Source organism: Drosophila arizonae, chromosome 4 (genome assembly GCF_054131065.1).
Source record: "Drosophila arizonae isolate 15081-1271.41 chromosome 4, UAZ_ARI_1.0, whole genome shotgun sequence".
Taxonomy (NCBI): Eukaryota; Metazoa; Arthropoda; class Insecta; order Diptera; family Drosophilidae; genus Drosophila; species Drosophila arizonae.
The window spans coordinates 26,038,461-26,052,915 of NC_142924.1; the positions used below are offsets into that span (position 1 = coordinate 26,038,461).

Here is a 14,455-nt window from a genome sequence, read left to right on the forward strand (position 1 = left end):
TGACCGCCACGATCGACACCGGGGCCACGCGCAGTTTTATTAGCGAGAATTGCGTGCACCAACGGACGATGCGGGGCGAGCGTTGCCAAGTGGAGTCGCGAATCAAGCTGGCCGATGGATCAGCGCTGGACGTGACAATGATGATGAGGACGGATGTGAGTCTAGCTGGGAAGACGGCGGAAGCGAACCTGCTTATAATGCCGACCTTGCTGGACCATGTCATCCTCGGCATGGACTTTTTATGCGCCATCGGCACTACGGTGAGTTGCGGCAACGCGGAGCTGGAGATGAGGATGGTGGACGATGTGGTAGAAGGAGCGTCGCCGTCGAGTAGACAAGGAGTGGAGAAAGGCAGCAGAAAGGCAGGAAATGGATGAAGAAGAGCAGAAACAAGAGGAAGAACAAAGGAACGCCGAAGGGCTTGGAGAGGAAATAGACAAGATACTGGATAACAAAAAGGGAGCTGGGTCTCCCGCGAGGGCTGTGAAGCAGAGCGAGGATTTGAGGGGCAGACCCGAGGAGCGGCCGCCGGAGTTCAGATCAGTCGAGTTGGAGAAGGAAGGTGAGCCCGAAGGCAGCCCGCCGACGGGAGAAGCATCAGATAGTGAATATGGAGGAAAGGAACGATCCGCGCCCAGTAGCAAGGAGTGGCCGGACGATTTGGAGGAAGAACTACAGGAATTCCTAGAAGCGGAGCTGGCATTATTTGAAGACATCAGAGGCGTGACGCACATCGCTGAACATAGCATCCGGATGAAAGACGACAAGCCTTTGAAGCAAAGCTACTACCCTAAGAATCCGGCTATGTAGAAAGTGATCGACGAACAGGTTGACGAGCTACTTCAAGCTGGGGCGATTGAACCGTCGAAGAGCCCACACAGCGCACCCATAGTCTTGGTCAAGAAAAAGACTGGGGATTGGCGCATGTAGATTATCGACAACTCAACGCCCACTCGATCCCGGACGCGTACCCTGTTCCGCGGATCCTTCACTTTTTGGAGAGGTTGCGACACGCACGGTTCATATCCACGCTGCATCTAAAGAGCGGTTACTGGCAGATCCCGATGGCGGCGGATAGTAGAGAATACACGGCGTTCACTGTGCCAGGCAGGGGACTGGGACTCCATTGCGACAAAATTGCAGGCGAAAATGCACCAGCATGCAAAGGAGGGCTGACCGTCCGAGAAAGACGCAAGCTGTCGGCCCGGCCGCCGGTAGCGACAGCTTAGAACCCCGTTTAGCAATATAAAAGTTTAGTTTAGCTTTATGAAGTTTCAATTTATAATCGTCTCGTAGAATGCTCACAGGAGCTATAAAAAGATTTAATAAAGTGTTATTACTTAATAAAACAGTCTTCATATTATTTGTATAAATTATACATGTAATTTGAAGATCCTAGCTACAAAGCTGTACTGATATAAAGCTACTGATATAAAAGGGAATGGCCGAGAGTTGCATAAGTACTGCTCTGTGGACAGGGATTTTATATCAGTATATTCCTGTTGCTTTGCATTGCGATGCGTTTTTAACAGTTGCAACTATGTAAAGCGTATCTTGCACTCGGTATGTGTCGGAAGTCGATTGTAAATATTCTAGTTACGAATATGCTATCATTCCCTTAATGTGTGGAAGTTGTCTTACATATTTTATATTCCCCAAATCCCCAGATACACACATTTAATCTACCATAATACAAATATTTTACTTCTATGTATAACAAGTAAGAACGTTGCAAGCGGGCGTTACCGACTGCGGAATACTCATTCACATCCCATCAGCAATTTAGTAGCTAAGTTTAGCTGTAATACTGTAGAAAATTCCAAGCCCCTAAAAAGGCGTAAAAATAATTTTTTGGGTCATCGGTAGAGGTTACTAGTAACTTAACTATTCAAGTTTGAAGCTTCTAGCTATTATACTTTAAAAGATATAAACTTGTGGTTTGCCACACCCCCTGTGGGCGGACATATATCACTCGAAGCTTTTTGGTTTTGGGTTGGAGATATACCCGAGTATGTTTTCCAAATTTCAAGTGCTTAGCTCCAATAGCGCCGAAAAAAGTTGCGTTCATACGAACAGACGGACAAGACGTACATTACATAAAACCAATATACTAACAAGTAAGAAAGCTCTAGTCGAGACTGCTCGACTACGAGATCCCCTGAACCCTTGGAGCAATAGATATTTCAATAATTTTTCGCGTCTTTCAGCTTACACAAGAAACACGCACACATACACACACACGCACACAGACACACATACATACACACACACGCATACACACACAAACGCATACACACACACATACACACACACATACTCACACACATACTCACACACATACACAAACACATACACACACAAGCACCCACGCATAAACACGCATGGGCTGCAGTGTGCGCTTACTATGAGAACTTAATTGTTTAATAACTTTTATGGACGTACGATCTTCATGAAACTTTCAGATTATGATTATAACATGAATATGCATGTAATTGCCAAAGCACAAGTCTCTAGTATTTGAAATACGCTTTTTACAAAAGTGATGGTGAGGGGGTGAACTTAGAGGTGGGGGGTAAATTTTAACAAGAACCGAAATTGTATAAATTGCATGTAAGCATACATTAAAAATTTGGAGACTCTAGCAATAAAGGTGTAGAAGATATAATTTTATAACTGGTTTTCGATAAGGGTTTTTATCGATAAAAAAAAGATCGGGATGAGTTATCGATTTTTAATGATAAACTTGATACGCGCGCTGTAATTACGGACATTTAAAAAAAATTTGAAGACTCTAGCTCTTATATCTTCTGAAATCGACGCGTTCATACATACGGACAGACGGACAGACAGACGGACAGGGTCAAATCAACTCAGCTCGTCACCCTGATCAAGAATATATATACTTTGTGGGGTCTGCCACGCCTCCTTCTCCCTGTTACATACATTTCAACAAAACCATTATACCCTGATTTCAAATTGAAAATGGGTTCAGGGTATAATAATTCACTTACGTAAATGAGTATAAATATGACACAAATATATTAGCAAATTATAATAAAATCATTAATTACTTACCTCCGAAATATACACGAATCGATTTCGGAACACACGCTGTAAATTTACTGACTTCATCGTTTCCTATCAGAATATTATGAATTTGATAAGTTGCACATAGCTTATTTATCAAAGGTATTGGACCAGAAACGAGATCAACAAGGTACGCTTTGAATCCTAGTTGCCTGTAATAGAAAATATTGTCTTAAATATATTAACAGCTATAGCTTTTTATAAAACACATTACACTTAGACAGATTTTCCTATTCAATTCAATTCAATATATCAAATATTTTTTAATTAGTTCTAATTTTCTATGACCTGGAGATACACAACTATATTACACATTTATAACCCATTTTCGATTTAAGTTTATAATGCAAATCTAATGCAAAAACAAGTAAAAAAGTTGTAGTCGAGACTGATCGACTACGAAATTCCCTGAACCCTTCTAAAACTTGATATTTCAATAATTATTCGCGCCTTTTTGCTTGATCAAGAAACCCACACAGAAATACATAGACTTCACCCATGAACACGCAACAACTGCAGTGTAGGTTTACTATGGGAATAATTAATTGTTTAATAGCTTTTCATCTCGATGATTTCTCTCCATGAAACTTGTAGATTGTGATCATAACATGAAAATGCATGTATGTGCCAAAGCACAAGTCTCAAGTATTTGAAATACGCTTTTTACAAATATATGGGTAAGGGGCTGGATATAGGGAGGGGGTTCAATTACAACAAAAATCTAAATTATATAAAATACATATATGTAAGCCTATATTTGAAGTTTGGAGACTGTAGCTCTAAAGGTGTAGAAGATATAATTAAAGAACTAATTAAATCGATAATAAAATATAGGGAGTAATTATAGATTTGGAGAGAAAAACTCTATATGCACGTGATATACACGGACCAAAGAAAAAAATTTCCAGTCTCTAGCCCATATCTTCTGAGATCGACTCAGCTCATCGCCCTAATCAAGAATATATACTCGTATACATTGTGGAGTCTGCCACGCCTCCTCCTGCCATACTTTTAACAAAACCATTATACCCTGATTCCCCATTTTCAATGGGTTAAGGGTATAATAATAATACTTACGTAACTTCTGTTATTGGCACAGTAGGTTTAAACAAACAGTTCTCCGCTGGTGCGCAGTACATAACATTTACAGATAACTTTTGCTTTACACATAACTCATCAATAAGATCGGACATATCATTTTTGTCTTCACATGCAAAGGCAAAAAGGTCTCGCTGCCTAACAACGTTTTCTAAATACATGGCTCCTTCCTCGCTTTTTATTGTCAACTGAAAATTACATATTTAGTATTACTTGAATAATTAATTAATTCACGTGTGGTCTTTCAAAAACAATCTTACTTCAAATATCATTGGATCATATATATTACACGAATATATATGCTTATTTTGTGCTACCCAATTCATAGCTTTGAGCAAGTTGGGGTTTCGAACACGCAGCTCCTAAAAATTAATAAAAATAACTATAATTTGACTTTATTATTTATTCACCTTACGTCAATCTTTTGCGATTTTATGTTTTCTAATCGATCAATCTTGTGGCAGAGTGCTGCAATTTCAGGAATTTTTTCATCATTTAATTTTGTTTCAAGTTCCCTGCGCTTATTATAATGGCTCATTGTCGTGTCACGAGTCTTTATTATAATGTTTTTTTTCGTCTCCAATTCATTTAAAACCTGAGACTTAGTGACATTAAATATATCCAACTCATGTTGTTTAGTTTCTAGTAAATACTTTAGTTTTTCCACGTCGTTTATGCTCTTGATTGATTGTTGGATAGTTCTCTGCAAAACACATTAAATACATCAAAGTATATAGGCCTTTTCACAATTGAATATTCTTACCTCTAGTTCGCATTTACTTTCAGTGATACTTTTTTTTACGGTCTCTATCTGAGAACTTAGCTTATTCATAGAAATCGTGGTTTCATTTATTTGCCTATTCTGAAACGAAATATAAATGTTATATCTTAAAATGTTACAAAAGTATACTCCAAATATTAACTAACTTGCTTAGTGTTTTTTTCCCGTAAGTCAGCATTTATTTTTGCTATTTCTTCTTGTGCACTTTTCTCTTTTTCAAATGCATTCTTTGAATCTTGATAATCTGCTTTCGCTTCATCCAATTGACTTTTATAATTGTGAATTTTTTCCTCAGAGTCTTTCAGTTCAATCCACAGCTTTTTCGCTTTATAAATGTTTAACTTCTGTATTATTTCCTGGCGCTCTTGATATTGATCTACCGAAACCTGTAGCCTGTATTGTACGATTTGCTAATATTTTAAAAACTCTTCATGCATATATGGTATAATAAACTCTTACTGCTCCAATCGCTTTTCCTCTTGTTGAAGTTTATCATTTTGCTTCTCTCTGTCTGTTTGAGCGGTCAGTTGCTTTAATCGCATTTCTTTAAGATCAGTGAAGTTCTTTATTAACTTATTATCGCACACAGAGGACATGGTGTTGACTAAAAGATCTTGTGGATTCATTTTTGAAAAATCCTACAATTATGTAAATATAACAATATATTAGACTCATATAAATCAAAATATAAACAAATTTTAGGTATACAGTAGATTTAGCAAGTTCCATTATCACATCTTACAGTAGGTAAGAATGCTACATTGAAACACCTAATTTACAGCTAACATAACAATATTTAGTTTCTTTGTGCTCAACTAGATACTACCCTGAACCAACCTAATAAAAAATCACATTTAATACGGTTCAAAATTTCAATTTCGATATGTTTAAAACTATAAATGAAATAAAAAACTCAATAACTTATACAGTGTAAAATACTGATATATTATATTTTATTTTTTATTTATTTATTTATTTATTTATTTCTTAAAGCTATTGACAAAAACGCGAGTCAATTTTAATTTAAAAAAGCCTATACAAAGTACAGGATATAATTTCAATAGTAACACCAACCCGATTGGGGTATTTTATTTGCCAGTCCGGCCGACTATGCCCACGCCTCACAGCCAAATATGGTCAGTGATACTATTGAAGCTATGAAAAGAAAGTGTTAGAAAACTTAAAAAAGATAAAATATTAAAATGTAGATTTATTAACTATATCTAACATAATTAAAATAATTAAATTAAAAAAATAATAATAATAATAATAAATAAATAAATAAATAATAAGAGTTAAAAAAAAATAATAATAAAAAAAGAAACAAGTAAGAAAGCTCTAGTCGAGACTGCTCGACTACGAGATCCCCTGAACCCTTGGAGCAATAGATATTTCAATAACTTTTCGCGTCTTTCAGCTTACACAAGAAACCCGCACACACACACGCACGTACGCACACACAGGCATACACACACGCATACAGACACACATACACACACACACGCATACACACACAAACGCATACACACACACACATACACACACACATACACAAACACATACACACACATACACAAACATTTACATACATATACACACATAAGCATAAACACGCATGGGCGGCAGTGAGCGCTTACTATGAGAACTTAATTGTTTAATAACTTTTTTTGTGGACGTACGATCTTCATGAAACTTTTAGATTATGATTATAACATGGATATGCATGTAATTGCCAAAGCACAAGTCTCTAGTATTTGAAATACGCTTTTTACAAAAGTGAGGGTGAGGGGGTGAATTTAAGGGTGGGGGGTAAATTTTAACAAAAACCGAAATTGTATAAATTGCATATAAGCATACATTAAAAATTTGGAGACTCTAGCAATAAAGGTGTAGAAGATATAATTTTATAACTGGTTTTCGATAAGGTTTTTTATCGATAAAAAAAGATCGGGATGAGTTATCGAATTTTAATGATAAACTTGATATGCGCGCTGTAATTACGGACATTCTAAAAAAAATTTGAAGTCTCTAGCTCTTATATCTTCTGAAATCGACGCGTTCATACATACGGACAGACGGACAGACGGACAGACGGACAGACAGACGGACAGGGCCAAATCAACTCAGCTCGTCATCCTGATCAAGAATATATATACTTTGTGGGGTCTGCCACGCCTCCTTCTCCCTGTTACATACATTTCAACAAAACCATTATACCCTGATTTCCCATTGAAAATGGGTTCAGGGTATAAAAAAGATAAAGTAAGAAGAGATATAGTATAGAAAAAGAACAAGTAAGAAAGCTCTAGTCGAGACTACTCGACTACGAGATCCCCTGAACCCTTGGAGTAATAGCTATTTCAATAATTTTTCGCGACTTTCAGCTTACACAGGAAACACGCACACACACGCACACACGCACACACACACACACACACACACACACACACACACACACACACACACGCACGCACGCACGCACACACGGGCATACATACACACACATACATACACACACACACACATACACAAACAATTACATACATATACACACACAAGCATATACACGCATGGGCGGCAGTGAGCGCTTACTATGAGAACTTAATTGCTTAATAACTTTTTTTGTGGACATACGATCTTCATGAAACTTTTATATTATGATTATAACATGGATATGCATGTAATTGCTAAAGCACAAGTCTCTAGTATTTGAAATACGCTTTTTACAAAAGTGAGGGTGAGGGGGTGAATTTAAGGGTGGGGGGTAAATTTTAACAAAAACCGAAATTGTATAAATTGCATATAAGCAAACTTTAAAAATTTGGAGACTCTAGCAATAAAGGTGTAGAAGATATAATTTTATAACTGGGTTTCGATAAGGTTTTTTATCGATAAAAAAAGATCGGGATGAGTTATCGAATTTTAATGATAAACTTGATATGCGCGCTGTAATTACGGACATTTTAAAAAAAATTTGAAGTCTCTAGCTCTTATATCTTCTGAAATCGACGCGTTCATACATACGGACAGACGGACAGACGGACGGACGGACAGACGGACAGACGGACAGACAGACGGACAGGGCCAAATCAACTCAGCTCGTCGCCCTGATCAAGAATATATATACTTTGTGGGGTCTGCCACGCCTCCTTCTGCCTGTTACATACATTTCAACAAAACCATTATACCCTGATTTCCCATTGAAAATGGGTTCAGGGTATAAAAAGGACGGTATTAAACAAGTAAGAAAGCTCCAGTCGAGACTGCTCGACTACGAGATACCCTGAACCCTCCAAGCTGATATTCTAATCATTCTGCACTTCTTTTATGCACACATACATACACATGCATCCACACGCACGCATAAGCCTGCGCTCTGCTACCTGCGCAGTAAGCAGCGACTGCGCTTGGGCTGCGCTGCAGTGTGGGCAATATTATGAGAATTTATTTGTTAAATAATTTCTTTTGTAGACATACGATCTTAATGAAACTTTCAGATTATGATTATAACATGAATATGCATGTAATTGCCAAAGCACAAGTCTCTAGTATTTGAAATACGCTTTTTACAAAAGTGAGGGTGAGGGGGTGAATTTAAGGGTGGGGGGTAAATTTTAACAAAAACCGAAATTGTATAAATTGCATATAAGCATACATTAAAAATTTGGAGACTCTAGCAATAAGGGTGTAGAAGATATAATTTTATAACTGGTTTTCGATAAGGTTTTTTATCGATAAAAAAAAGATCGGGATGAGTTAGCGATTTTTAATGATAAACTTGATATGCGCGCTGTAATTACGGACATTAAAAAAAAATTTGAAGTCTCTAGCTCTTATATCTTCTGAAATCGACGCGTTCATACATACGGACGGACGGACGGACAGACAGACGGACAGGGCCAAATCGACTCAGCTCGTCGCCCTGATAAAGAATATATATACTTTGTGGGGTCTGCCACGCCTCCTTCTGCCTGTTACATACTTTTAACAAAACCATTATACCCTGATTTCCCATTTTCAATGGGTTCAGGGTATAAAAAAGTTGCAAGAAAAGTTAATAAAAAGAATAAGAAATAATAAAAAGAAAAGAGTAAGGGAAGAGCCAAAAATAGAATATAAGAATAGCATTGAGAAATCACTAACACAACATTAGCAGCAAAAACGTATGCCAATGCTTATGCCTGGGCATTGTGAGTGATTTCCCTAAGATAAGCTGATAGTAAACTTTTTATTTTAGGAAGAGAGAGCTCTAAGAAAAAAACGTGATTTATTAAAATTAACACAAAGAACATGATACGCTCTGTGCAAAGAATAATCCCTAGTGCACACAGGTAAATGAAGCGGACGATAGTGTCTAGTTGCTCGGGACGGAACCGAAAAATTTAGACGACCCAACAAAGAGGACGAATCAATATCACCACTAATCAATTTATGCAGAAAACCAATTCCTAAAATTGTTCTGCGATTGGTTAGCGATGGAAGGTCAATTAGCTGGAGCCTACTATGATAAGACGGTAATAGTAAATTACTGTCCCATCTAAGGTCTCTCAAGGCAAAGAGAAGAAACTGTTTTTGGACCGACTCGATACGATCCTAATACAGTTTATGTTGCGGAGACCATACAACAGAGCAATACTCTAAGATAGGACGCACAAGCGAAGTAAATAATTGCTTGGTGATAAAAGGGTCTTTAAATTTCTTTAGACCAACGTTTAACAAAGCCAAGCACACTTGTGGCTTCATTAACGATGGTAGAAATATGAAGATTGAAGTTAAGTTTACAGTCAAAGAGCACACCAAGATCTTTGACTGTATAGATGCGTCTTAGGGAAATGTTGCTAATTTTATAATCAACAATTAGAGGAACGGTACGACTGAAGGTCATTGCCATACACTTTGAGCAATTTAAGTCCAGCTGGTTTGCCACACACCAAAGTTGAAATGCATTTAGGTCATCTTGAAGGTGATGATGTCCATTTGCCCTGGAGTATGGAAGGCAGAGTTTTACATCATCAGCATACATAAATATAGTGGAATACGAAATACAACTAGGAAGGTCATTTATAAAAAGGGAAAAGAGCAATGGGCCCAAATGGCTACCCAGAGGTACACCCGACGAAACAAAGATAAGTTTAGACATAGCTGTTCTCAGCAAGACTCTTTGGGTTCTACCCGTTAAATAGGATGAAATCCAAGAGACAAGACTGGGTGAAAATCCTATGCGTTCAAGCTTAAGAATTAGTATGTGATGATGTACTGAGTCAAATGCTTTAGTACAAATATTTACAGTTAAGTTATATATATAATATAATATATTAATAATTAATTAATTATAATATAATATATTAAATTCTTTGTCCTGAATACCACTGTGGTAACTATTAATATATTTTATTATCACTCTCAACTGATCAGCCATGTTATTATCAAATGTAAAAATAAAATAAAAAACTAAGAAGGCTCGAGTCAGCTCGACTGGGAGATACCCTGAACCCTCCAAGCTGATATTCTCCTCATTCTGCACTTCTTTTATGCACACATGCATACACACGCATCCACACGCTCACATATCACGCTCTATGCTGACTGCGCAGTTACCATCGACTGCGCTTGGGCTGCGCTGCAGTGTGGGCAATATTATTTCATTGTTGATTAGTTTCTTTTGTAGATGGACTACCTTTATGAAACTTTCAGAGCGTGATCATATTACTACGAGATCCCCTGAACCCTTCGAGCAACTTATATTTTAATAATTGTATAAAGCGCACCTAGATATATATTTATATATTTGGACACTTTAGCATTCAAGATTATAATTTTATAACTGATTTTCGATAACAAAATAACGGGATGAGTTATCGATTTTTTGAGATAAAGTCGATATGCGCACTTAATATACGGACATTTTAAACCCAATTTAAAGTCTCTAGCTCTTATATCTTCTGAAATTGACGCGTTCATTTATATGGATAGACCGACAGAGTCTATGGATACAATGTGTGTACATTCCAAAGCAGTCTCTATTATTTGAAATACGTTATTTAAAAATTGAGGAGATTTTGGATGTAACGCCCTTACATCCAAAATCTGTAATTTACAAAATCTTCGTATTCACCAAATGTATATACACAGCATATCTGAAGTTTCTAGGTCTAAAAGTATTCAAATTAGGCTGAAACAAACAAAATCAATTTCTCGGTTATTCTCGATAAAAAAAAAAAAGTTATGGTATACGCGAGTATACATGCCTAATTTCAAGTCTCTAGCTCCGCTAACTTCTGAGATTGACGCACGGACGGACGGACGGGCAGACGGACAAGGCTATATATATAAAAAAAATTAGGAGAGTCTAGCTTTAAATATGTAGGAGATATAAATTTATTACTGGTTTTCGATCATGTTTTTAATCGATAACAAAATAACGAAGAAAGTTATCGATATTTAAAACAATACTCGATATGCGCGTGCTATACACGGATGTAGGAAAAAATTCTGAGATCGACGCGTTCAAACATGCGGAGAGACGGACGGATGGACAGACGGACAGAGCTAAATCGACTCAGCTCGTCGCCCTCGTCCTTCTGCCTGTTACAAACATTTAACAAAACCATTATACCTTGAAAATGGGTTCAGGGTATAAAAAGTTAGTTACCTGTACACGATCCTGCGGTAAAAACTGACATAAATTGCTGACTTGAATGTTATAGGCAGCAATAAAAGACAAAAACTTTGCCTTCGGCATTTCCTTCGCGTTCACAAAAAATTGAGATTCTCCATTCTGATTTATAACACGCTTGAATGCTTCTGTAGAGTCACTATATCTTCCAAAAATTGTTATAACAATTGTTGCAGCGGTTTTACCACTTTGGATGTAATCAGCGATACTAGAAGATCGATCCAGCAACTGTGGATCACCTCCCAATCCGAGCACAATAGCTGATACAATAGTTGACTTTCCTGTTCCATTGGGTCCTGTGAGCACATTAAAATATTCCTTCGGATAGAACGTAATTTCAGAATATGACCTGAAATTGAAATATATGAGTTTCTACTAAAAATATATTTATAAAATCAACATGAATTGAGATTAGTGATAATAAATAGTATAACTTAATAAGTAGCCTTTCCGAGATTATCTAAAAATGTAACTTTATCAAAAAATGTAACTTTACCAGAAGTTTTCCAATAACTTGAAAATTTGGTTTGTACATTTCTTAAGCATTTCATAAATGAAAGAGTAAAGAAAAACAAGTCAGACTAGTTGAGACTCCTCGACTAGGAGGTCCCCTGAAACTTGCAAAGAACTGATCACCAACCATTCTACAATTATTTTATGTTACACGAACATGTTGTGTTTGTCAAACATTCGAATTTAGATAGCAGCGTTCGTACGAATTTTTCTTCGCCGACTGTGATCCCACAAAAATAAAAATGTTTTTATCTTACGCGTGTTTATGCAAACATGTTCGGCAATGGATTCGGACAGTCAACACGTGCCAAAATGGACAGGAAATTGTATATTTTCGCTTTAAAAGCTCTTGTTGCTCATTCTTTCGCTTAAAAAATAAAATGCATTGCCATTATGGTTACGATTTTGTTGGCTTTCGCTTGCATGTTCATAATCCAACGTTTGTATACATTCACAAAAGTGAAATGAGTATATTGGTTTTTTGGATGATCCATATAACTGTCCGTATGAACGCAATTTTTTTATATATACATATAAAGTGTTAAAATTTTCTCGATCCGCCCACTAGGGGCGTGCCAAATCGCAAAAAACATTTTCCCTTGTGCCAGAAATCATATTAATTGAAGAGCCAGAACGCTGAAATTTGGAATGTAGATTCGTGTTGACCACCCATTAGGGACGTGGCAAACCGAGTAAAATAAAAAAGATTGTTAAAAAAAATTAGATGTCTACGCCTACTAGGGAAGTAGCAAATCGGATCTGAAGATATAGTGAGTTTTCAAAATATGCTATATTTTGGGCACTATTGATGCTAAGAACCTTAAATTTGATATATGACTGTCGCGCAAACCGCACAAGTTTATATCTCCTACAGTGTGTTTTCACATTTTTGAGCGTAAGCATTCAAATGGTGCAGTTACGTACCGATAGATTGTTATACAGTGAGTAACATTAAGAATCAGTTTTTTATACCCTGAACGCATTAAATATAAGAGATCGTGAAAAGTATGTAATAGGCAGAACGAATCCACGTGTTGATACACAGACCCCATAAAGTAATATATTCCATTGAATGTCTTGGCTCCAGTGTTTCATTGTTTTCTGCGCGGCTTAAAATATTGTAAATGGTCCTCTTCGATATTATAAACATTTCTGATATCTCCGCCACTGATTTTACTATGGAGTGGTTATAATAAACCAATTGGATCATGTCAAATGACAATCGCTTCCCTGGCATTCTTAATTTGTTTAAATTTTTTGAAGATTGAATCGATTCTTACAAAATATGACGAAATTGTTCAGAATATAGCATTAGCCAGAGCTGTGCACATTGAAATCGCCGAAAACAACGGTAACTACGAATTTAGTAGTAAGAAGAAATAAAGAATAGCATGTGTGCAAACACTTTCATGTCACTTGAATTTGAATATATTTTATGTTGTTATTGTTATTTAAGCCTATGTTAATAGTTTTTTAATTTTTTTAAAGTTATTTTTGTAAGACAACAAATTGAAAAACATAATGTAATTTAAAAAAAATTAGAAATATCACATTTAGTAGTTTTTTTTTAATGTCAAAGAACAAAAATGCTTTTTTTCCCCATGTGAAAACACTTTCGTGTCAAACTGTATATGCTTGATCAGGGCGATGATCTGAATATATTCTATATATATACTTTATGGGGTCTGTCACGCCTCCTTCTGCCTGTTACACCCATTTCAACAAAACCATTATACCCTGATTTCTTATTAGTTTCAATATCGCTAAATAAAGCAAAATGGAAATAAAGCAAATTATTTTTATGAAAATCAAGAATTCCCGGTGCCCGCAGCTTTGGAATTCTTCACGAAATTGGATTTTTAAACAAGTAAGAACGTTGCAGTCGGGCGTTACTGACTGCGGAATACTCATTCACATCCCATCAACAATTTAGTAGTTGGGTTTTGCTCTAATACTGTAGAAAATACAGTTTTTTCCGATTTGTCACGCCCCTACTGGGGTCATTCTTGGTTAGTTCTTAGAACGTGATAACGGTACCCTAACTGCCCCGGCTGGTGCATTTTTAGTTCTTCATCTTTAATACAAAGTTCAAGGGACTAGCACTTTAAATAGTGATGTAAAAAATCATCGATGCATCGAGCATCGAGAGCATCGAGAGTCGGGCTACGAAAATATGGGAACACAAAATCATATCGCTGTTGAACAAAAGATCCCTATGTGCTCAATGTTTCCCTTGCTCTCTCTCTCTCTCTCAATGCTCTCTGCTCCCTCATATATGTATATGTATGTATGCACGTGAG

General features: G+C 36.6%; 1 protein-coding gene and 1 long non-coding RNA gene across 12 annotated transcripts in view; one reads left to right on the forward strand and one right to left on the reverse strand.

Annotated features, from left to right (window-relative positions):
• LOC149269490 (uncharacterized) overlaps positions 1-14,455 on the forward strand; it is a 178,296-nt gene that overhangs the window by 108,305 nt on the left and 55,536 nt on the right. The window lies entirely within an intron of this gene.
• SMC5 (structural maintenance of chromosomes 5) overlaps positions 1-14,455 on the reverse strand; it is a 54,647-nt gene that overhangs the window by 29,695 nt on the left and 10,497 nt on the right. For 7 of the 11 annotated variants that reach the window (XR_016269660.1, XR_016269661.1, XM_089466641.1 and 4 more), the window contains exons 2-9: positions 11,619-11,991; positions 5,426-5,604; positions 5,113-5,359; positions 4,949-5,047; positions 4,601-4,888; positions 4,446-4,547; positions 4,165-4,373; positions 3,076-3,239 (exon numbers count right to left, since the gene is read on the reverse strand). Coding sequence is in view for 8 of the 11 variants with exons in the window: in XM_089466641.1 (XP_089322767.1) it covers positions 3,076-3,239; positions 4,165-4,373; positions 4,446-4,547; positions 4,601-4,888; positions 4,949-5,047; positions 5,113-5,359; positions 5,426-5,604; positions 11,619-11,991 (1,661 nt within the window). In the remaining 3 variants the exon portion in view is untranslated. Of the gene's footprint in view, positions 1-3,075; positions 3,240-4,164; positions 4,374-4,445; positions 4,548-4,595; positions 4,889-4,948; positions 5,048-5,112; positions 5,360-5,425; positions 5,605-6,040; positions 6,122-11,618; positions 11,992-12,138; positions 12,354-14,455 lie in introns of those variants that run through there. The other 4 variants (XM_089466642.1, XM_089466644.1, XM_089466645.1 and 1 more) reach the window with 4 other exon arrangements.